This window comes from Bufo bufo, chromosome 3 (genome assembly GCF_905171765.1).
Source record: "Bufo bufo chromosome 3, aBufBuf1.1, whole genome shotgun sequence".
Classification (NCBI taxonomy): domain Eukaryota; kingdom Metazoa; phylum Chordata; class Amphibia; order Anura; family Bufonidae; genus Bufo; species Bufo bufo.
The window spans coordinates 224,409,369-224,432,432 of record NC_053391.1 but is presented as its reverse complement, the minus strand read 5'-3'; the positions used below and the strand labels follow the sequence as shown (position 1 = coordinate 224,432,432).

Here is a 23,064-nt window from a genome sequence, read left to right as displayed (position 1 = left end):
CCCTCGCAGTGAGCGCCCCAACCGTGTAAACTGGCGTCTGACTCGATAATAAGGTCTGTTTGCCGACCAACAATCGCCTTGCCATTCCATACCGTGAGGTTCTGGATCCACCATTGTAACTCGTCCCGTGTCTCCTTGTCCAGAACAATGGTGTCGGCATAGGAAGACCCCGCCCAAAGATGAGCAATCTTCAGGCGTTGCAAAGCCCGATAGTGAAGCGGGGCTGGGAAGATGGCCTGAATGGAAGCTGCAAGGAGCCCGATAATCCGAGCAAGATGGCGAAGGGTGAGATGAGGACGTACCAAGGTATGCCGCAGCTCCTTGCGGATAGCTTGAATCTTGGTCAGAGGAAGGTGGAGGGTCTGGGAGACGGAGTCCACCCTGAATCCTAGAAACTCTATCGAGGTGGATGGGCTGAGGCAGGATTTTTCCTGGTTGATAACAAAACCCAGGCTGGAAATAAGGTTGGTAGACATGTGTAAGTGATGTAACAGGAGCTGAGGGGTCTGGGCCATAATGAGGATATCGTCTAAGTATATAATCATGCGGACTCCCCTGCTGCGTAGCCATGCAACCACTGGCTTCATTAACTTGGTGAAACACCAAGGGGCGGAGGAAAGACCGAACGGCAGGCAGGTGAAACGCCAGATCTGGTTGTTCCAATAGAAACGGAGAAGATCCCTGGAGGTAAGGGCTACGGGTACAGTCAGGTAGGCGTCCTTGAGATCTAGTTTGACCATCCAATCTCCAGGAATGAGCATATCTCTCAGTAGATGGATGCCCTCCATCTTGAAATGACGGTATAGTACTAAAGAATTGAGAGCTCTCAAGTTGATCACCGGGCGCATTTGGCCACCCTTCTTTTGTACCAGAAACATGGTACTGATGACACCCCCGGAATGTGCGGGAGCGCGTTCTATTGCACCCTTCTGGAATAACTCCAGAAGTTCTGAGTGAAGCTGTTGTTGGGAAGAAGCGGGATGGGGTGGGGGCGGGGTAAGGAGCTGCCCCGGGTGGGCGACTAGGTCTATTACAAAACCCTTGACAGTGTTTAGAATCCATGGGTCAGAGGAGATCTCTGACCAGACATGGAAAAAATACTGGAGTCTGCCCCCGACACACTCGACTGAAGAATGAGGAGGAGAAAAACGGGGTGGACTTACCAACTGGTCTTCTGGAACTGGGGGTACCCCTAAAGCCTCTGGAACGTCCGGGAAAGCCACGTGAAGGGAAGAAGGAGGGCTGGTATCTTTGATCCTGCAGGGACGATCTGTATGCGTAGGAGCCTCTTCCCGTACCTCGGGAATGGGAGTAGGACCGGCCGGACAGTCGGCCCCTGGAACTGCCGGCCCTATTAGAGAAACGGTTGTTGAAAACCCGCTTCATAGAGGATTGCGCTTTGTCTAGTGCTGTAAACGCGCCCACATATCTGCCTAGCTCCTTGATGAAGGGTTCACCGAAGAGCAGGCCCTGGGCCTCTTTGCCCGCCTCAGTCAGTGACAGGTTTGACAATTTTGGTTCTACCTTCATAAGAATCGCCTTGCGCCTCTCAATGGACAGGGAGGTGTTGACATTTCCCGTCATGCAGATGGCTCTCTGAATCCATCCGCCCAGTTCTACTGGGTCAACCATCTTGCCCTCAGATTTAGCGGCCTCAGCCAAGTCGAAAATCTTTGCCAAAGGACCAGTAATGTCCAGCAATTTATCTTGGACCGCCTTTAAAGCCGAGTCCAGCCCTTTTTTAGGATTGAAACCTGTCTTGGCCAGAAATTGAACCATTTTAGGCTAGTTTCACACTTGCGGCAGGACGGATCCGACATGCTGTTTACCATGTCGGATCCGTCCTGTGGCTGTTCGCCGTGCCCCCGCTCCGTCCCCATTGACTATAATGGGGATGGGGGCGGAGCTCCGGCGCAGCACGGCGGTGCACGGAGAAAGCCGCCGGACTAAAAAACCTGACATGCAGTAATTTTAGTCCGGCGGCCTTAAGCCGTGCACCGCCGTGCTGCGCCGGAGCTCCGCCCCCATCCCCATTATAGTCAATGGGGACGGAGCGGCGGCCCGGGGGCACGGCGAAACAGCCGCAGGACGGATCCGACATGGTGAACAGCCTGTCGGATCCGTCCTGCCGCAAGTGTGAAAATACCCTTAGGGTCGACAGAGGGCGTCTCACAAATTTTATGGGGTATAATAGGACGTGGGCATTCAGCGTGTAATTTGTTGCGCGACTCTCTTGATAGAGGAGTGCGAATCTTGGCTTCCAAGTATTGGGCCACAAGAGTGGCGGATAGCCATTCCGCGGAACGAGGGTGGTGGAGTTCGTCCGGGTTAAACAGTGGCTCCCCTAATGAGTCTATTAATAGGTCATCGGATTGACTACCAGAAGGGATGGGTGTGGGTGGAATGGCTAAGGGTATCTGACCCGATCCCGAAGGATCCAGCGCCACATCTGCCAAATCATCCCCTGAGTCGTCCAAGGACTCTACATGTGCCTCCTCTATGGACTCTCCGTCAGAGTCAGTCACAGGCTCAGCCAAAATCCTGGCCGTCTTCAATGCACGCGACTTTTTCGCCTGGCGTGGGCAGGCTCTCTTACGCGGCATATCCGCGTGGTCAACTGATGGAACTAGGCCATCTCTCAAATTTGTTCTGGAGGCAGGAGGCAGTGTACTCTGCGCTAAAGCTGGTGTAGGATCTGAGGGCCCTGGGAGAACACCAAGTGCTTGGGAGATGGACTGGGATATAGCAGATGTCATGGAACCCATGGCCGATATGATGGCATTGGAGATGGACTGCTGTAGTAGAGTGGTATGGTCATCAGCAGATGGAATGACAACTACTCTGTCCAGGCGAGGGAGAGAAACCATAGGGGTAGGATTGTCCTGAGGAGGGGCAGCAGGTGTGCCGGTTACAGACATAATGAGAGATAAAAGGAGGAGGGAGTATATCACCCCACACCACCAAATGTTGAAGGTGAAGAATCTGAGGAAGAAAAGAAATATGTCCAGTCAGGGAAGAGACCCAGGAAAACGTGCTAAAAACGTTAAAGAGGGAGGCAGAAAGGCTTACCAGAACCAAACGCGGCGACGCTGAAGCGAACCGAGCGCAGGGACAGGCAGGAGGAACTGATGTGTCCGGCAGAGAAGGCGGCGCCAATCCCGCGAGAAAACGGGGGAGGAGCCGGCCAAGAGCGCGAAGCAAAAGACCGCGAAGAAGCGAAGAAGAAGCGAATTAAAGATGGCGCCCGAAATCCCGCCTATCGCGAGAACTCGGGCGGAATGAGAGATGGGCGACGGAGATGAAAGTAGCAGGACCGGACAACGTACAGGTACATGTAAACACAAACCAGCGGTCAGGGGGGGGAGCGGAGTAGTATAGCACGGACCCCGAGAGAGAGGGCCTGGAAACTAAACAAAAGGGGGATAAAACTAAATGAGGACAAATAACCAGACAAAAAACCGGAGCTAAGGCGCAAAGCCAAGCACATCAAACAAAACTGCCCCCAAGGAAGGGGCAAGCAAAATAAAATAATCCAATACAAGCAAAATAGACATGATAAAAGAGAGAGTACTTATCTGCTATGGTAGCAGCAAAGAAAGAGGAGGATTCCAGAGGGCTGTTCCTATATATACTGAGATAGTGGGGAGGAGTTTGGTTACCATGGTTTTTTCTCTATGTAATACCAGTTTTGTTCTTTGCTGCTATGGTAGATCAGTAAAGAAAGTTAATGCAATACGAGCCTCCGTGTCTTGACATAAAATCAAGGTCTCTTGCCTTAGACTGCTATCAGGAGTTGGTGGAGAAGGATCTCTGTTCATTGCATGATTAAATTAGGGGTGTGGGACATGGTACACAACTCCTCAGGGACAGGAATTTAATATACAATGAACTGAGGGCATTGCAGAATTTCCTGTGTTCTGGAGCTGGGGGAAACGAACAAACATGTAAAGCCGGAGGAATTCGGAGGGCAAGAGTCACAAGTAATTCGAGTTGATTCTTCTTGGTGTTAGAGGTGAGTTCTTCCTCTTCTGGCGTTGAGCTTTAGGGGTTCATCTCATCTGAAACGGGACTGTTTTCGGGATCTCAGGGAGAAAAGTTATATCTTGTATGAAGTCCCAGTTCTCGATCTTCATAGGCTGTATCTCTAGGTGGTCAAACAGCTGGGATAGGTCTGCATGGGAATAGACATTGTGTCTGCGACCGTTAAAGGCAAAGGTGCAACCAAATGAAAAGGTCCAGCGTTTTCTGAGCCAGTCCCTCAGAGGAATGAGGACCTTGCGCTTCTTTTGAGTGATGGGTGCTAGATCTTGTTAGATGTTGATAGTTGCACCTTGGTACATAACTGCAGAGGAGTTGCGGGACTTGGAAAGAACAGCTTCTTTATCTTGGAAATTGAGGAAGCAATATATTATGTCCCTAGGGGGGTCTGATGGATTTGGCTGAGGGTATTCTGGACCTAATAGGTCTGCACATATGGATTGAATCGCTGTTGGTATCTCAGAGGCGATGATGGATTCTGGAACTCCACGGAATCGGAGGTTGTTTCTCCTTCCGCGATTCTCCTGGTCCTCCAAAGCTTTATAGACCGCATTGAGGTGATCTTGGCATTTCTGCAGGCTGAGGGATGCCGCTGCTTGCCAGTCTTGCATGGCGGCTTGTGTGGTTTCCAGCGTCTCCACTCTGCCCCCAATATGTCTCACATCTTAACGGAGGGAGGCTAATTCATGAGCCATAGGCTCTAGTGCTTTGGATAAAGCCTTTTTAAGGAATTTCCTTGAGATCGGGAGGCTCTGTGATCCCCTTGTCTCCTCCGTATCACTCTCACCTTCCGAGTCCTCATGTTCGCTCATGGAAGCCTCGATTTGTGTTGCGGGCGCCATCTTGGAGTCTTTGGCAGCGCATATTGCTGCGGCTTTCCTGATGAATTTATCCATTTCTCCTTCACCAGTCGGGTTCTTTTGATGGCGAGTGGTGTCCCCTGGTTTGGGGTTTCCTATTTTCACCATCTTTAGTCAGGTTTGCTGGCGTAAGCTAGGTAGAGAACGAGTCTTACGACCAATTGTGGCCGGGATCGATTCATTCTCAGAAAGGCTATCTGAATGGATTGATTTATTACTTCAGCCCCTTATTTCACAGATTCCAGGTTTTTTGAAGGACACTAGGTATGTATTACAGGCTTTTTCAGCCTTTGGATGGAAGGCGAACTATACCTGGATGACGGCAGATGTCACTGCTTTATACACCAGCATTCCACACAATTTAGCTTTGATATCACTTCATTGGTTCCTTAATAAATATAGTGACTAGGGTTGTCCCGATACCGATACTAGTATCGGTATCGGGACCGATTCCGAGTTTTCTCGGCGGTACTCAGCCGCCGATACCCCGCCCCGATACATAAATAGAATACTATGGGCGTAACTATGGGCGGGGCCCGGTGCAGTCACTGTACTCTTACACCGGGCCCCGCCGCTCACCGAAGTATTTATAAACGTGAATCCTTATCCTGTTGTTAAGTTGAACTAACGCTGCCCTCTCCCATGTCCCCCCTGTATCCCCACAGCACTTACTTAAGCTTCCATAGCAGGCAGAGCAGACGGCAGCAGTAACGTCACTCACTGACGTAGAGCGCCTGCTCCGCCCACTTTATGAGTGAAGCAGGCGGAGCAGGCGCGCGACGTCAGTGAGTGACGTTACTGGTGCCGTCCGCTCTGCCTGCTATGGAAGCTTAAGTAAGTGCTGTGGAGATACAGGGGGATACAGGGGAACATGGGAGAGGGCAGCGTTAGTTCAACTTAACAACAGGATAAGGATTCACGTTTATAAATACTTCGGTGAGCGGCGGGGCCCGGTGTATTGGGGGACACTGTTATGAGGGGGATCTGTGGATGACATATAGCAGTGTCATCCACAGATCCTCCCCATAACAGTTCCATCCCCAGATCCCCTATAACAGCACCATCCACAGATCCCCCACCAAATAACAATGCCATCCTCAGATCCCCCCACCCCATAACAATGCCATCCACAGATATCCCACCCCATAGCAGTACCATCCACAGATCCCCATAACAGTGCCATCCACAGATCCCCCATAACAGTGCCATCCACAGATCCCCCATAACAGTGCCATCCACAGATCCCCATAACAGTGCCATCCACAGATCCCCCATAACAGCACCATCCACAGATCCCCATAACAGTGCCATCCACAGATCCCCCATAACAGTGCCATCCACAGATCCCCCATAACAGTGCCATCCACAGATCCCCATAACAGTGCCATCCACAGATCCCCCATAACAGCACCATCCACAGATCCCCATAACAGCGCCATCCACAGATCCCCCATAACAGTGCCATCCACAGATCCCCCATAACAGTGCCATCCACAGATCCCCCATAACAGTGCCATCCACAGATCCCCCATAACAGTGCCATCCACAGATCCCCCATAACAGTGCCATCCACAGATCCCCCATAACAGTGCCATCCACAGATCCCCATAACAGTGCCATCCACAGATCCCCCATAACAGTGCCATCCACAGGTCCCCCATAACAGTGCCATCCACAGATCCCCCACATGACAGTGCGTCATCCACAGATCCCCCAAAACGGTCACATGACATTTAAAAAAAGTATCGGTATTCGGTATCGGTGACTACTTGAAAAAAAGTATCGGTACTTGTACTCGGTCCTAAAAAAGTGGTATCGGGACAACCCTAATAGTGACTACTCGGAAGAATTACAGGAATATATGGGTTTAGTGGTGGAGTTCCTTCTTCAACACAATTTTTTTATGTTTGAGTCAACTTTTTATTTGCAGGTTGCAGGGGTGTCGATGGGGGCCAAATTCTCTCCCTCCATAGCCAATATTTTTATGGCGTGGTGGGAGGGTTGTTTTCCCCTCATCGACACCCATCCTTTTGGTGGTCTGGTGCAGTGGTAGGGTCACTACATCGATGACCTGCTGTTAGTATGGTCTGGTGATGTGGCGGCCATATCACTGTTCTCTGACTACTTAAATTCTTGTGTGGAGTTTATTTCTTTAAGGGTACTTTCACACTAGCGGCAGGACGGATCCGACAGGGTTAACAGCCTGTCGGATCCGTCCTGCCGCTAGTGTGAAAGTACCCTTAGTCTCCAACATCACAGTTCACAGATTTGTTTTTTGGATTTGTGTTTGGAGGGGGACCCCACCACTTCTCAGGTCACTACCACCACATATAGAAAGGAAGCAGCCCTGGCTTGTAAACAAAGGAAGCTATAAATGTGGCCATGGGAAGTGCATTTGTTGTGACCATACAAGAATAGACAGACACTTCAGGTCTACTGCAAATAATAAAGAGTATGTTCTACAATCATATATGAATTGCAATACCAAGTTTGCAGTATACCTGATAACATTTGAACTGTGTAGATTACAATGGGCTGTACTATTAATGAAATAAAAACAAGAATACGGAAACATATTTCTGATGTTCCACATTTAAAAAACCGCAATGTGTCTGCTGTCAGTGCATATTTTGCGGTCATGCATGGGGGCGACACCTCTGGACTGATTGCACAAGGAATTGAAAGAGTGAGTTTTCCGGTCAGAGGGGGTGATCACAGAAGAAAACTTTTAAAGAAGAAAACTTTTAAACAGGGAAGCTTATTGGATTTTTCAGCTCAATTCGAGACAGCCAACAGGTCTTAATAAAAGACATGACCTTACATTATTAGGAGAGTTATTGTATGTGTATGTGTAGACTTTTTTGAAAGTGTGCATATTTACATATTTTTTGCTATTGTTTTTAGCGCATTTGTATGTGTTGCACATTTGTGTATGGTATTTATTACATTTTTGTTAGTTATATGATTTTTGGTTCAAAGATGGTTAAATGTATTGATTGCACCATGTGTGCAGTTTTTTGACCATGTGATCGCTTGATTGCATGGCCAGGTGCGTGAATGGCATATATGGTGCATTCTTTTAGAAGTTCAGTGTGTCATGAGGAAGGACCGCAAATTGTTCATGGTCTGAAACGCGTAACTGAACTTGTCCTGTATGTTGAAGATTTTAATACCGCAAATAAAGCTACGATTTTCCACTATTCTGGAGCTGGATATTTCCACTTTTCCTACTATACAAATTACGGCATCCAGGTGCTTCATTTGAGCTCAGATAGTGGAGGGGAAGGTGAGAGCTGCCTTGCGTTTCTTTGTGACTATTAATTAATTATTGTATGCTAAAATTGATTTTTTTATGAAAATATGACAGTTATCCTTTAAATTATTCAAAGCATTATATGTACATTACATTGTAAGTATGTACACATTGACATGCCATTTTATACTCTTTATCTACTACCCACAGCCACTGAACTCCACACAGGCATATGGTCCCAATCTACGCTACATTGTAAAGTGGCGGCAGCGTCACACAGGAGTGCCATGGAGCAATATCACAGTCTGGACAAACAAGCACGTAGTGTGGAACACTCCTGTATACACCCCTTATGAAATAAGGGTGCAGGCAGAAAACGAGTTTGGCAGGTCACCAGAACCGAGCACTGTGATTGGATACTCGGGAGAAGATTGTGAGTATTAGAAACAGCTTCTTATTCATTTTTCTTCTTTTAATGATAAATCATTGTTAAAAAGAAGCCATTGGACCCTTTAGATACAAAAAATAAATGATAAATTCCAAAAATGAAAAAAAATAAAAATAAAAAAAAATGTGGAAAAGATATTCCACTAGCCTATGTTTGCAGGGAGGGCAGCCAAATGATTGAATAGGCTATTGGGACAGTAGCCCTAATGCTAGCCCTATTGATGTGGCCCTGCCTGCCTCTCTTCCATCCTGACCGCGGGCACGCCGAGACAACACATGTCTGTATCTGGAGACCGCTCCATCCTCCTCCTGACCAGGGGACACGTGCTGGATTGAACCACATGGGATGCTGCTATGTGACGTTGGTGACGCATGTACAGCTGGAAATACCAGCCTATTCTACTATCATAGAGATGAATATATCTTGTTGGCTTAAATGCAGAGGATCTCTATGTTATAAGTCTTGATTTATCTGGATATGAGCTGTGTCAATAATATAGGATAAGGTCTTCATTTTGGTTACATACCTATATTCCAACCGTTTGGTCCATAATATATGCATATATCAAATATATTAATCACATGATTGCGCACCCTGGATTATTGGAGTGTTATTTATTTACTAACAGTGGGCTATACTAACAATTATCCTATAGTAAGGCTACTTTCACACTTGCGGCAGAGAGATCCGGCAAGCAGTTCCGTCGCCGGAACTGCCTGCCGGATCAGGCAAAATGTATGCTAACTGATGGCATTAGTAAGACTGATCAGGATCCTGATCAGTCTTAAAAATGCCTGATCAGTCGAAAAAATGCATTGAAATGCCGGATCCGTCTTTCCGGTGTCATCCGGCAAAAACGGATCCGGCATTTATTTTTTCACCTTTTTTTTCAGTCTGCGCATGCGCATACCGGAAGGACGGATCCGGCATTCCGGTATTCTGAATGCCGGATCCGGCACTAATACATTCCTATGGGAAAAAATGCCGGATCCGGCATTCAGGCAAGTCTTCAGTCTTTTTAGCCGGAGATAAAACCGTAGCATGCTACGGTTTTCTCTTTTGCCTGATCAGTCAAAACGACTGAACTGAAGACATCCTGATGCAAACTGAACGGATTACTCTCCATTCAGAATGCATGGGGACATACCTGATCAGTTCTTTTCCGGTATAGAGCCCCTGTGACGGAACTCTATGCCGGAAAAGAACAACGCAAGTATGAAAGTAGCCTTAGTGTTATTTTCGTGTTGATGATTCGACTATTAACTAGTCCGTACCTGGTCTCTATAGCTATACAGCTTGAAATCAAATGTTTACTAGTGGTTTTTGGCATCAGCAACCACTTCATGAGGAGTGATTTATTATCATAGTCTCTCCAAACTCCAGTGTTATTCGTGGTGTTGGACACTGTGTTATGTCCGATAATATTTTTTGTCCCCTGAGGAGCCTGAAACCAACAAGGCGAAACGCGTTGGGACAGGGTGGTCAGAATTGTCTTCTGTCACACGATTTGTATATGTACTATACCACTGTATTTATGTTCCTGCACTAACTGTTCACAGGTGGCTTATCACCACCTCACGGGGGGGGGGGGGTTTATCTATGCTTGTTATTATTTTGATATTTATAGTAGCCTAAGTCTCACTATGGGGACAGCATCATTGTGCTGTATCTAATACCCGTGTTAGGACCTTCTAGGGATTATTAGGAGGTACAAGACACGGGATCGCCCCTATCGGGGCGGCTATTCCGTTTGCAGGCAGGGCCACATCAATAAGGCTAGCATTAGGGCTACTGTCCCAATAGCCTATTCAATCATTTGGCTACCCTCCCTGCAAACATAGGCTAGTGGAATATCTTTTCCACATTAATTTTTTTTTTGTTTGTTTTTTTCATTTTTGGAATTTATCATTTATTTTTTGTATCTAAAGGGTCCAATGGCTTCTTTTTAACAATGATTTATTAAAAGTTATGTCTTAGAATTAATGGTAATTCTGTGAAGTTGTCTATTTATGACCATTTTCTACTATATTCCCTTGAACAAGGTTATGTTCACTCTGTGAGTTTTCTTTTAATGATACCATTTTTTCATGACAGTTTTTATAGTTTTGTGTATTTTATGTGCTGTACTTCAATCCTATTGACATACACAAAGAATTAATGGCCACAGTAACCACAAAAATACATTAAAATGTCCATCAAATGCCAGAAAATGTGGACAGTAAACTCATAGTAATGCTAAATTAATGTAGTATATGTAAAGTGCTTATCTACATTTCAACCAATTTTCAATAATAAATTCAGCAATTATGTGCTTTACTCTGGACTCTTACATATGGATTCCAGGCTCCAAATTCTAGAGGTGCGTCATGGCCCGACCATAAGTTTAATGATCAAAACTCACAGCATCATAGATCCCAATGACACTGTGAGTTTGGGTCATTAAATCCACGGCATTAGTGTGGGTTGACAGGACGGATTTCTGCCACAGATGGGGTATTTTTCGATGTCCAACATCTAAGGCATATTCACAGGAATGTAAAATTCTCCTGGACTCATCCATGATAAGAACCTTAACCTCCTGACTTTCAACAAACCTGGTCAGGCGACCATTGGCTGCCACATTCAGGTGGAGAAGGATTGGAGAGGTTGCTACAACGATGTGCAAAATTATGGAAACTGCTGAGCAAGTGTGACTGGTCCTAGACATGAGGCCTGCGTTTATCAAACACTTTTCAGATTCGCTGTAGGCACTGTAGTAGTCACAGATCACAGCTGTGTTCTAATAAAACTGAACTAAGAAAGTGTCCAAGCGGCAAGATCTGTGAAAAAGTAAATAGCAGGTGATCATCCACTTTAGATACTGACTTAAAGGGGTTCTGGATAGATCATCAGCTTCTGATCGGCAGGGGTCCGACACCCGGGACCCCCGCCAATCAGCTGTTTGAGAAGGCAGCGGCGCTCCAGCAGCGCCGCGGCCTTCTCACTGTTTACCGCTGGCCGAGTGACGTCACGACTTGTATCAACTGGCCTGGGCGGGGCTAAGCTCCATTCAAGGGAACGGAGCTTAGCCGTGCCCAGGCCAGTGATACTAGTCGTGACATCACTGGACCTGCGGTAAACAGTGAGAAGGCCGCGGCGCTGCTGGAACGCTGCTGCCTTCTCAAACAGCTGAAGGCGGAGGTCCCGGGTGTCGGACCCCCGCCGATCAGATGCTGATGATCTATCCAGAGGATAGATCATCAGTTTAAACAAAGTGCAGAATCCCTTTAAAGCCCTTTTAGACTGCCTGATATTAGGGCAGATTATTGCTAACGAGTGTCCATACCTAGCTCGTTAGCGATAATCTGCCAGTCTAAAGGTGCCGCCAAATACCCGATGAGTAGCTGCACCCGCCCGATCCGCAGCGCGGACCCAGCTGTTACTGATAGCCGGGCCCCTGCTGCATCTGCTGTCATCGCTGTATGCGGTGATGCCGGCAGATTAACCCTTTCACATGCCGCGGTCAGCACTGACCACTGCACTTGCGGGGTTTACAGAGGGAGGGGGCTCCCTCTGATTCCATTGGCCCCCCGCGCTGCGCTGGCAGGGGGCCGATGGTTGCCATGGCAGCCCCGATGCCTTACACAGGCATCGGAGCCTGCCAGCTACGGAAGTCATGGAGATCCAGCCGGCAGGCTAGGTCCCCTAGGCAACTGTCAGCGTCTTACTGTGTAAGACGCTGACAGTTCAATTCAGTATAGTACAGAATGTATTGTACTGAATTGAAACAGGGATCAAACCCTGAATACGTGAAGTCCCACAGTGGGACAAATATAAAAAGTTAAAAAAAAAGTTTTTTTTTTATAATAAAAAAATTTAAGTTTCAAGTAAAAGTAGACATATTAGGTATCGCCACGTCCGTATCGACCGGCTCTATAAAGATATCACATGACCTAACCCCTCAGATGAACACCGTCAAAAAAATAAAATAAAAACTATGGAGACACTAAAACATTATTTTTTTGTTTTAAACATGCTTTTATTGTGTTAAATGTAATACAAATAAAAAATGTAAACATATTAGGTATCGCCGTGTCCGTAACAACTAAATACCTCATGACCTAACCCCTCAGGTGAGCACCATAAAAAAGATAAAATAAAAACGGTGTCAAAAAAGCCATTTTTTTTCACCTTACATCACAAAAAGTGTAATACCAAGTGATAAAAAAATCATACGCACCCCCAAATCATACCAATCAAACAGTCATCTCATCCTGCAAAAAATGAGACCCTACCTAAGACAATCTCCTAAAAAATAAAAAAACTATTGCTCTCAGAATACGAAGAAAAATTAGCCCGTCCGTAACTACCTGCTCTATAAAAATACCACATGATCTAATCTGTCAGATGAACATTGTAAATAACAAAAAATAAAAAATGGTGCCAAAACAGCTATTTTTTGTTACCTTGCCTCACAAAAATTGTAATATAGAGTACAAACAAAACTGCCACCTTAACCCGTAGGTTCCAAAATGGGGTAATTTTTTTTTGAGTTTCTACTCTAGGGGTGCATCAGGGGGTCTTCAAATGTGACATGGCAACTTAAAATTATCCCAGTGAAATCTGCCGGATCGGTTCGCGAACGCGATCAAATGTTCGCGAACAGCAAGTTTGCGGCGGGTCCCATTTATTTTAATGGCAGGCGAACCTGAAAAACCTTCAGCTCATTTTTTGCAGCTAAGAAATAATTACTAGAAGTGCACAAATAGTCCCACAACATGGACAGTGACATACCAGATGTATTATTCGAATTTGCGATCTCCATTCATTATTTTTTTAAATGCAAAATATCGACAATATAATTTTCAATCTGTAGCTGAGGGAACGCAGCAAAACAGCAAACAAATGCTGCAGTACCCAAATGCACTATATAGAAAGTATATTATTGGTAAATAACACCCCGCTTCTATCACTTTTTTGGGGGGCGACTGGTATATCACACCAGTTATAATTGCGTTTGTCACTCTTTGTAGCTGCGGTATCGCTGCAGAACGGCTCACCACTGCTGCACTATACAAATCCACTATAATATGCTTTCTATGTTAGAAAGTATATTATAAGTGTATTACACCCCTCTGTACTGCACACCTATCAATAGTACACCTATACCAGTCCTTAAACTGACTTTTGTGGACCTATTTGATAGCTTTTTCTTCCCTAACAGTCTGTCCCTGCTCCACACAGCAACCTTTCCCTACACTGACAAAAGACTGAATGTAAAATGGCGGCCAGATCAGGTCTATTTAGAAAGTAGGGGGTATGTCCATGTGCTGAAACTTTTCAATTGGCTTTCCTGTACCACCTGATGGATGTGTCATGGGTCAAAGTTCTTCACAATGTAAAAGAATATGGCAGGCGCGAATATCGCCATATGTTCGCATGTTTGGCGAATCGCGAACGAGCAAAGTTCGCAGCGAACCTACCGCCGGGAGAACCGCAAGGCCATCGCTACCCCTCAGTGCTAGCTGCCTGGAGATGTGTTCTGGCACTGGGCCGTCCTTGCTCAGAGCCGCATATCAGTTGCATAATTGGATTGCACAAAAGACACACGGCACTGTGTGAATTTTTTGCTAATGAAGGGGATGGTGCTGCTCTTCTTCAGTACTATGCCCCCCTTTGGCTGTTTTTGGGTACGGGTGCAGGGTTACAGCAGTTAAATAAACAATGCTGGTTGAGTTACATATGTTAGAGAAGCCTAAAAGTTTAGTAGTGGCTTAGAAAACATTTTTCAGTACTGGAGAACATTGTGTTATTTTAAGGGTTAAAGATGATCGTGCACAATTTCCTGTGCTGCTGTGCACCAGGGATCGTCGGAGCCACATAATGGGGTATTCTGATAGAAGTAGATGGGTTTATTCAGCTTTAAAAGGGTGTTCTGAGATTTTATAACTGATGGTCATCAGTGGAGGTCTGACACCTGGGACCCCCGCCGATCAGCTGTTTGAGAAGGAATCAGCACATCTGTGAGCGCTGCTTCCCTATATGTGCTTACCAAGCACAGCGCCGTACATTGTATAGCAGCTGTGCTTGTTATCGCGCTCAGCCCCATTTACTTCTATGGGGCTGAGTGGCTCCTAGGCCACATGACCGATGAACATGTCGTCACTAGGAAAAGCGGGAGAAGGCTGCTGCGCTAACAGGAGCACCGGTGCCTTCTCAAACAGCTGATTGGCAGGGGTCCCGGGTGTTGGACTCACAACGATCAGATACTGCTGACAAATCCAGAGGATAGGTCATTATTACAAAGATCTCTTAAAATCCCTTTAGAAATCCTGAGGATAGGCCATCAATATAATGGCAGTGCACAACCACAAGTAATTTGAATTATTCATTCAAGCATTCGGAGAACGGGCCTATACATCTATCTCTGTATACACAGTCATAGAGGGAGGGCTGTCAGTCACTGATAGGACCGTCTACTTGTCTTCAGTCAGTGACTGACAGCTATCTCCGTATACACAGTCATAGAGGGAAGGCTGTCAGTCACTGATAGGACCGTCTCCTTGTCTTCAGTCAGTGACTGACAGCTATTTCTGTATACACAGTCATAGAGGGAAGGCTGTCAGTCACTGATAGGACCGTCTCCTTGTCTTCAGTCAGTGACTGACAGCTATCTCTGTATACACAGTCATAGAGGGAAGGCTGTCAGTCACTGATAGGACCGTCTCCTTGTCTTCAGTCAGTGACTGACAGCTATCTCTGTATACACAGTCATAGAGGGAAGGCTGTCAGTCACTGATAGGACCGTCTCCTTGTCTTCAGTCAGTGACTGACAGCTATCTCTGTATACACAGTCATAGAGGGAAGGCTGTCAGTCACTGATAGGACCGTCTCCTTGTCTTCAGTCAGTGATTGACAGCTATCTCTGTATACACAGTCATAGAGGGAAGGCTGTCAGTCACTGATAGGACCGTCTCCTTGTCTTCAGTCAGTGACTGACAGCTATCTCTGTATACACAGTCATAGAGGGAAGGCTGTCAGTCACTGATAGGACCGTCTCCTTGTCTTCAGTCAGTGACTGACAGCTATCTCTGTATACACAGTCATAGAGGGAAGGCTGTCAGTCACTGATAGGACCGTCTCCTTGTCTTCAGTCAGTGACTGACAGCTATATCTGTATACACAGTCATAGAGGGAAGGCTGTCAGTCACTGATAGGACCGTCTCCTTGTCTTCAGTCAGTGACTGACAGCTATCTCTGTATACACAGTCATAGAGGGAAGGCTGTCAGTCACTGATAGGACCATCTCATTGTCTTCAGTCAGTGACTGACAGCTATCTCTGTATACACAGTCATAGAGGGAAGGCTGTCAGTCACTGATAGGACCGGCTCCCTGACTTCAAAGCCCAGAAGGAGCAGGACTTTAAATGAATACATTACAAGTTTTACTGAATCTTGTCCCCTAGACCTACATATCAGTCTGCTCAGCTCCTCCTGCTCTTTAACAGGCTGCCTGCAGCTCAGACACCATGTTAAACGTGCATGTTCTCTTCAAATGCTGTTGACTGTCATTTTTACTATACATTTTGCGCATTTCAGACTGCCTATTTTTATAAGATTTTACAACTGCTCTTGTGGTGCTATGACAACCTTTTGATGACCACAAGATGGCGCAGTTCTAGTATGTTATCACCCATCATTGACTCATGATCGGTAATTGCACTTTAAAAATTAAACATTCTTACTTTTGCATAAAAGAAGGCAATTTTTATTTGTCTCCTTACTTAAAGGTTATCCAAGATTTATTATGCCCCCAGCCCCTCACACTTACCTCGCTCCCCGACACCCGGGTCGCTTCTCATATTGGTACAGCCGCCACTGCTTCTCCCCATTGTGCAGATGAAAACATCCGGTGTGAAGGAGGGGAGCCAATAGCAGGCTGTGATGGGGACGAGCCTCCCTAGCGTGGCTCGTCCCTGTCCCGGCCTGCTTTTGGCTGCCCCCTACCGCCATCCTCGACACCGGATTTTCATCCGCACAACGGGGAGATGCAGCGGCGGCTGTGCCGGTATAAGAAGCGACGTGGGTGCCGGGAAGCAAGGTAAGTACAACCTCTGTGAGGGGCTGGGGGAATGGGGGGGATGGCATTATAGATCTTGGATAACCCCTTTAAGAAATAGCATCTGGAAGTGCACCCCAGTATCCCATAATACATACAAGTTTAAGTTATTTGGAGCCCTGTATTTTAAAAAGTTACTCAATTTCCCATTTTTAGCATTTGGAATAGTTTAGGAAGAAACCACTGGAAAATCCTGCAGGATCTGAGCAGGACTACATTACCGTATAATTATATTAAATCGTGCTGCATAGAAATCTATTGTGTAGGTCTGCTTAAAGCTGTCTTTACCCTCAGATCCTAAAGCAGCACCAACTGACATTAAACTGAGGGTCATGAACAGCACTGCTATCGCCCTCCAGTGGACACGTGTGGCCCCTGCTTCTGTCCAAGGAAGTCTCGTGGAATACAGAGTGAGCAAATCCAGCTCCTGGTTAACGGCCCACTTATGTCTAATTCAATAATATTTAATCTGGGGAGGAGGAATAATGTAACTTTCCTTTGACTTATCTCTGTGGATCTATTAACCAGTGTGAACCCCCAAGCATGTGAATACTTACAACCCAGGGAAACTAATTATTGAACTGCTGGTTAAGTGGTTAAAAAAAATAATAACACAGACTGACAGGCTGCCAAAATCCCCCCCCCCCCACTAATATATCAAGGCGCTCTGATAAATGATTGGGCTGTGTATTTCAAAAGGCATATTACTGGAGGGAAAGTAGTTTGCTCAAGGGACTTTGGGTCTCCCGAAAGAAGCTGCAGCAGAGTTTTATTGGGGATCGTGTACGCGGGATCGTGTCCTTCCTGATACCTTACAGCAACTACAAATTATACATGGTAGCAGTGAACGGCAGAGGGGATGGCCCGAAGAGTGACATTAAAGATTTCACTACACCAGAAGGAGGTAGGTGCTCAGGAACAGAGCAAATAACAGGACTCTAATATATCGTTGAAGACAACTGTATATGTGACAAGCCTCTATGCTAGGCAGTAGCTGACTGCAGTGGGAATGTCTAACCTGGTGTACTGCATATATATACATTATAACTATATATATATACTGTAAACTCTGGCATCACAGTACCATTTAGCCTTACATATGTACCTACATGTGCACACATTCAGCTTTTACTTGCCGGCGTGTGTTGCTTTTGTTTGATTTTCATATATTTCCTTATTATTATTCCAGTGCCCAGTCAGCCAAAAAACTTTAGATTCCATGAACCGAACAATGAATTCATTATCTTAGAATGGAGTCCTCCAGAACACCCCAATGGAAATTTGACAGGATACAGCATTCGCTACCAAGCATGTGAGTGATCACCATTCAAAATAATTTTCCCATATTATTTGCAGTTTATATGTGACCGGTATATCAACTCTTAACTGGAAAGGTGGCGATACACATGAAGGTGGGTTCACATCACGTTTTATGCCTCCGTTTGACGTATACATTAGGAAAAAAAAAAGATACAAAAACACCACAGACCACATTCTTGTATCCTGCACAGTCCTGTAAAAAAAAACATATACTTTTTTTACAGTGTTAAAAAAACATATATATATATATATATATATATATATATATATATATATAAAAAATTGTTTTACAATGGAACTCTATGGTGAACGGATGTCAATATATGGCATCAGTCTGAGCCATCTGTTTAAAGTATAAATTTTTTATATACGTTAAACAGATATGGAAAAACGTGATGTGAACCCAGTCTTACATGAATATCCACATGTAATATATATGGGGGTGTCCTGATTCCCTCAACAGTTGTTGGGGAGGGGGGATCAGGCATATTAGGTTTCAATATACACGATCCTCTTCTCATCAGAGACAAACCACTGCTAGAGGTGTGTGGCAGTAGCTTGTTCCCCTCTTCCCATTGAGCATTCATGTGTATGGGAGGAGGAGTTGAGATAGATTGCTGTTCTGCCAACAGCTGTCTATGGTGTATGGCCACCTTAGAACTGTTTTCTGAGATTTTAATACTGATGACCTATCAGTATCTGATCAGTGGGGGTCCAACACCTGGGACCCCTGCCCATCAGCTGTTTGAGAAGGCATCGGTGCTCTTGCGAGCCCCGCGGCCTTCTCCATGCTCACCAAGCACAGCACCGTACATTGTAGATCGTCTGTGATTGGTATGGAGCTTAGCCCCATTCACTTCAATGGGGCTGAGCTGGGCCTAGGCAACGTGACTGATGAGCGTGTCATGACTTGCCTATGAAAAGCTGAGAGATGGCCACAGTGCTACTGTGAGCGCCGCTGCCTTCTCAAACAGCTGATCGGCGGAGGTCCCAGATGTCAGACCCTCACTGATCAGATAAAATCTCAGAAAACCCCTTTAAGTATCCAAGTCATGGTTTATTAGTTGTAGAGGGATCTTTGACAGAGAATTATTTCCAACTAACCACCAAAGCGTTATATTCAGGGGTATAATATAGTCCATTGCAGGGACCCCCACCTACCATGTGCCTTTTATGATACTGGTGTCTTCATACAGTTAGGTCCATATATATTTGGACACTGACACAAATTTTATTACCTGTTTCCTAAAACATATTTAAGTTATAGGTATATAATGGACATAAAGTCCAGACTTTTAACTTTCATTTGAGGGTATCCACATTAAAATTAGGGTTTAGGAGTTTCAGCTCCTTTACATGTAGCACCCTGTTTTTAAAGGGACCAAAAGTAATTGGACAATTGACTCAAAGGCTGTTTCATGGGAAGGTGTGGGCAATTCCTTCATTATTTCATTCTCAATTAAGCACATAAAAGGCCTGGAGTTGATTTGAGCTGCGGTGCTTGCATTTTGAAGATTTTGCTGAGAAGTAAACATGCGGTCAAAGGAGCTCTCCATGCAGGTGAAACAAGCCATCCTTCATCTGGCAAAATCTACAGTTTGGTACATCCTGAGAAAAAAAAGAAAGCACTGGTGACCCCAACAATGCAAAAAGACCTGGAGGCCCATGAAGACAACAGTGGTGGATGGTCGCAGAATAATTACCATGGTGAAGAGAAACCCCTTCACAACAGACAACCAAGTGAACAATACTCTCTAGGACAGGGGTACTCAACTAGTTTTATTAAAGGTCCACATACCAGGGTCTGCAGTCAGGTGAAGGTCCGAGCTGAACGCCAACAGTAAAGATGCCATGCGATCATGTGATACATGCGCATGGGGCGCTCTGACGTTATAGTGGAGCGCCCCGGGTAAGTCCCAGAATTAGTAATGGCCACATTAGTGCCCCAGTAAGAATAATGTCCCCATTAGTGCCCCCAGTAAGAGTATTGCCCCCATTAGTGCCCCCCTTCTCTGCTTTTGCAAAAAAAAAATATAATAATTTGCATTCACCTGGCTGCGGTGAACATTCGCTGCTGACTGCAAGCTCAGGACCGGTGCTCCATCGTGATGGCGTCTTGTAGGTCCTGTCCTGAGCTTCTAGTCAGCAGGGAGTGTTCTCCACAGCGTGAGCAAATGGAGGTGGAGGTACCGTAATATATATATTTTTTTACTAGCACAAGTAGCGGTGGAGGTAAAGGCTGTACTAATGGGCGTTCCATGATGGAAGCGCTCATTAGTAAGGGTACTTTCACACTTGCAGCAGGATGGATCCGACAGGCTGCTCACCCTGTCAGATCCATCTTGCCACTACTTCGCCGTGCCGCTGCTCTGTGCCCATCGACTATAATGGGGATGGGGGCAGAGTTACGGCGCAGCACGGTGAGAGGCCGCCAGACTAAAAGTACTACATGTCCGACTTTTTCGTCTGGCGGCCCCCTCAATATAATAAACATTGGTGGCGCAGTGCGCCCCCCCTCAAAATAATAAACATTGGTGGCGCAGTGCGCCCCCCCCATCACCCCGATATAATAAACATTGGTGGCGCAGTGCGCCCCCCCTCAATATAATAAACATTGGTGGCGCAGTGCGCCCCCCCTCAAAATAATAAACATTGGTGGCGCAGTGCGCCCCCCCATCACCCCAGTATAATAAACATTGGTGGCGCAGTGTGCCCCCCCATCACCCCAGTATAATAAACATTGGTGGCGCAGTGCGCCCCCCCTCAATATAATAAACATTGGTGGCGCAGTGTGCCCCCCAATATAATAAACATTGGTGGCGCAGTGTGCCCCCCAATATAATAAACATTGGTGGCGCAGTGCGCCTCCCCTCAAAATAATAAACATTGGTGGCGCAGTGCGCCCCCCCTCAAAATAATAAACATTAGTGACGCAGTGCGCCCCCCCATCACCCCAGTATAATAAACATTGGTGGCGCAGTGCGCCCCCCCATCACCCCAGTATAATAAACATTGGTGGCGCAGTGCGCCCCCCCCCAATATAATAAACATTGGTGGCGCAGTGGGCAGTGCCAATGAGGGTTAAAAAATAATTAACTCACCTCCTCCAGTTGATCGCGTAACTGCCGGTCTCCAGTTCTTACTTCTTTCTTCAGGACCTGTGGTGACATCACTGAGCTCATCACATGATCCATCACCATGGTAATGGGCCATGTGATGAGCTCAGTGACGTCACCACAGGTCCTGAAGAAAGAAGTAAGAACTGGAGACCGGCAGTTACGCGATCAACTGGAGGAGGTGAGTTAATTTTCTTTTATTATTTTTAACCCTCATTGGCACTTCCCACTGAGCCACCAATGTTTATTATAATGGGGAAGGGGGGGGAGGGCGCACTGCGCCACCAATGTTTCTTATACTTAGGGGGGGGGGGGGCGCACTGTGCCACCAACGTTTCTTATACAAATACAGGAGGCGGGTGCCGGAATCAAATAGCCGGCACCCGACCTTTGTGACAGGGGGCTGCGATCAGCTACAATTAACCCCTCAGGTACCGCACCTGAAGGGTTAACTCAACTGCAGCTGATCGCAGCTCCCTGTCACAGAGGTCGGGTGCCGGCTATTTGATTCCAGCACCCGCCTCCTGTATTTGTATTACAGGTCAGTTTTCTTCATTGGTGGCGCAGTGGCCACAGCCCCTCCCCTCCTCCTCCTGCCTCTTCTTATTGGCAGCGACGGGGACAGCAGCAGCACAGGGGGGAGGGAGAGACTCCTCCTGCGCTGCTGAGAACGATCATCTCCTGTGCCCCGCCACTGTATTGAGCAGAGCTGCCAAAGTGTGCAGGAGGAGGAGCGCTACATGTAGAGGAAGCCCTGTCTCACTGCGCAGTGGGACAGGCGGAAGTGCGCCGGTAAGCTCCTCCTCCTGCACGGCACAGTGTGCAGGAGAGGAGCAGTGCTCTGAAGGATGGCCGGGGTCCGGACAACTGGCGGCCGCGGTCCGTATTTGGACCGCGGTCCGCCAGTTGAGTACCCCTGCTCTAGGATATAGGCGTATCAGTATCTAATAAAAGAAAGTCAGTCACGTAGTTCTTTTGGATACTATTGAATACTTGCGCTGCAGGTCCTTGTAGTGTTGTGGGTCAATTCACACTAGTTTCCAATACGTTAAAGTAAAGAACCGTGCTGCCTGAACAAGGAATTTTTTCCACCGTGCTATAAGCCCACCGAGTTGATACAGGATAACAGTGCTTCCTAGCTCTGGATTCCAAACGCACCTCCTGGATTCCTCTGCAGGGCACCAAAAAATCACATCATAGTGAAGCACTTCAAATGCAGGTAAAAAAACTTGTGGTTTATTATACTCACAAACGAGCTAAAATATATAGCATATATAAAATCCTGGTAGTAGGGGCAGCGGAGTGTTACTACCAGGATTTTATATATGCTATATATTTTAGCTCGTTTGTGAGTTCAATAAACCACAAGTTTTTTTACCTGCATTTGAAGTGCTTTACTATGATGTGATTTTTTGGTGCCCTGCAGAGGAATCCAGGAGGTGCGTTTGGAATCCAGAGCTGGGAAGCCCTGTTATCCTGTACCTGTATCAACTCGGTGGGCTTATAGCACGGTGGAAAAAATTCCTTGTTCAGGCAGCGCGGTTCTTTACTTTAGCGTATCAGTATCTAAATCTACCATAAAGAGAAGACTGCATGAAAGTAAATACAGAGGGTTTACTGCACGGTGAAAGCCACTCATAGGCCTCAAGAATAAGAAGGCTAGATTGGTCTTTGCTAAAAAAAAAATCTTAAAAAAACAGCACACTTTTGGAAGAACGTTCTTGGGACAGATGAAACCAAGATCAACCTCTACCAGAATGATTGAAAGAAAAAAGTATGGCGAAGGCATGGTACAGCTCATGGTCCAAAGCATACCACATCATCTGTAAAACACGGCGGAGGCAGTGTGATGGCTTGGGCATGCATGGCTGCTAGTGGCAATGGGTCCCTAGTGTTTATTGATGATGTGACACGGGACAGAAGCAGCCGGA

The 23,064-nt window shown here is 46.3% G+C and overlaps 1 protein-coding gene across 1 annotated transcript in view; it reads left to right on the top strand.

Moving 5' to 3' along the window:
* The window catches only part of NFASC (neurofascin), a 183,770-nt gene that overhangs the window by 119,942 nt on the left and 40,764 nt on the right, over nucleotides 1-23,064 (top strand). The window contains exons 25-28 of the mRNA XM_040423988.1: nucleotides 8,362-8,584; nucleotides 16,992-17,107; nucleotides 17,397-17,601; nucleotides 17,887-18,009. Of these exons, the coding sequence (XP_040279922.1) occupies nucleotides 8,362-8,584; nucleotides 16,992-17,107; nucleotides 17,397-17,601; nucleotides 17,887-18,009 (667 nt within the window). The remainder of the gene's footprint in view (nucleotides 1-8,361; nucleotides 8,585-16,991; nucleotides 17,108-17,396; nucleotides 17,602-17,886; nucleotides 18,010-23,064) is intronic.